This window comes from Triticum aestivum, chromosome 2A, assembly GCF_018294505.1.
Source record: "Triticum aestivum cultivar Chinese Spring chromosome 2A, IWGSC CS RefSeq v2.1, whole genome shotgun sequence".
Classification (NCBI taxonomy): domain Eukaryota; kingdom Viridiplantae; phylum Streptophyta; class Magnoliopsida; order Poales; family Poaceae; genus Triticum; species Triticum aestivum.
This window is the reverse complement of record NC_057797.1, coordinates 720,372,182-720,374,153: the sequence shown is the minus strand read 5'-3', so window position 1 is coordinate 720,374,153 and position 1,972 is coordinate 720,372,182. Positions and strand designations below refer to the sequence as shown.

General features: G+C 50.4%; 1 protein-coding gene across 1 annotated transcript in view; it reads left to right on the top strand.

Moving 5' to 3' along the window:
- Positions 1 to 1,660, top strand: part of LOC123186195 (GDSL esterase/lipase EXL3) — a 3,905-nt gene extending 2,245 nt beyond the window's left edge. Inside the window, exons 2-3 of the mRNA XM_044597980.1 lie at positions 642 to 772; positions 858 to 1,660. Coding sequence (XP_044453915.1) covers positions 642 to 772; positions 858 to 1,550 — 824 coding nt within the window. The 3' untranslated portion in view covers positions 1,551 to 1,660. The remainder of the gene's footprint in view (positions 1 to 641; positions 773 to 857) is intronic.
- The last annotated feature ends 312 nt before the right edge of the window (positions 1,661 to 1,972 follow it).

Sequence of the window (1,972 nt, the reverse complement as noted above, 5' to 3'; positions counted from 1 at the left end):
GACCCCTCCTCCTGTGCGCGCGCTGCCACCGCCTAGGTGACAGGGACGACAGGATTGGTATGAGAGCGGATGGGACAAGAGGAAAGCGATGGAGGACCGGTGTTGGTGGATGCGGGTTTCATGTAGTGACATATCTCCTTTCAACCAACGTAGTGTGTCTGATTATCTTATTACACCACTAATTACCCTTAACCAATTTAAATTCAATTAAATCACCAATCAATCTCAACCAACTTAAATTGGAGCTCAAAAAAATATGGAGTATATAATGATTTTCATGATTATTTTCTAGCTGAATTTTAGACTACTAGGTAATAGAATATTAACAAGTTGGGGTTAATGCTTAAACCTTTTAAGTAATAAAGCGCCCCTTTTCGAAAAACAAGTTGGGGTTGCTCTCATGAAAGGGCCAAGCTTTGGCCGATAGCGGATGAGGGTGAGAGGCGCATTAAGCCGCGAGAGTATGATGTTGCGCCATTGAGCCATGGGATTGTCGTCACAGATGTTTTAGTCTGCAACCCTTTGTATTACACGCATTGTTGTACTATATTATCCATGAAATTAGCAGCTCCCATGCTATATATGTTTGCAAAAAAAAATAGCAGCAATTTCAGTCATGTTTCTAATGGGCCGAATTTCAGCCCAGGGCCTTAACGTGAAGGAACTACTTCCTCCGTACCTGGGCGTGGAGCACACCCGAGAGGACCTCCTCACCGGCGTCAGCTTCGCGTCCGGCGCCACCGGATTCGACCCTCTCACCCCCGTCATCGTGGTAACTTATTTCCTGCCAACTGATCTGTGCGTGTGCAAGCTAGTGATCGATGCCATATCAATCGATCTACTTCGGTTCATTCCAGAACGTGATCTCGCTGGAGCAGCAGCTGGCCTACTTCGACGAGTACCGCGGCAAGCTGGTGGACATCGCCGGCGAGGAGGAGACGCGGCGGATCATCGACGGCGCGCTGTTCGTGGTGTGCGCGGGCACGGACGACATCGCCAACACCTACTACACCACGCCGCTCCGGAGCGCCCACTACGACATCCCGGCCTACGTGGACCTGCTCCTCGTCGGCGTCGAGTCCTTGCTCCGCAACGTGAGCGCGCGGGGCGCCAAGCGGATCGGCTTCGTGGGGCTCCCGCCCATCGGGTGCGTGCCGTCGCAGCGGACCATGGGCGGCGGCCCGGACCGCGGCTGCGTGCCGGAGCGCAACGCCGCGGCGCGGCTCTACAACGCGAGGGCGCAGGAGCTGATCCGCCGGCTGGGCGAGGAGGACCCGGCCGGGTTCCCCACCCTCGTGTTCATCGACATCTACACCGTGATCCAGGACCTGGTGGACAACGGGGCGCGGTACGGGTTCAGCGAGACGACGAAGGGGTGCTGCGGCACCGGGACGAACGAGGTGGCCGTGCTGTGCGACGCCAGGTTCATGCCGGTGTGCGACGACGTGTCGGAGCATGTCTTCTTCGACAGCTACCACCCCACGCAGAGGGCCTACAAGGTCATCGTCGACTACATCTTCGACCACTACATGCAGTTCCTCAACCTCTGAGACTGCAACATTCATTATTGTCCTTTTATTTTTCAAATAAAGCATTATTATTCATTATTTGTTTCTTTAAATTATGAGATGTGAGGGCTAAATGTATGTGGAGGTCCAAAGTTGTGTGTCCATTTTTTTTTTTTGCGTTGTCGTGTGTCCATCTAGATGAGAATTAATTAACTAAGTCACATCTAACTCCTATGCCTTTTGAATATTCAAGTAAAAAAGAAAAGAAAAATGTGCACGAATCTTTGGGTAAAATCAAATGATGTAGAAAATAGATGTGATATAGTTAACTCTCATCTAGATGAGAGCTAGCCTAATGCACGTCTAGATGTGCCATAGACAGTTTCCTTTTTATATAGTACAAAAATGTTATTCCTAAAAATTTGCTGAAATGTTTTTTAATTGTGGGGCTATCCTGATCGCCA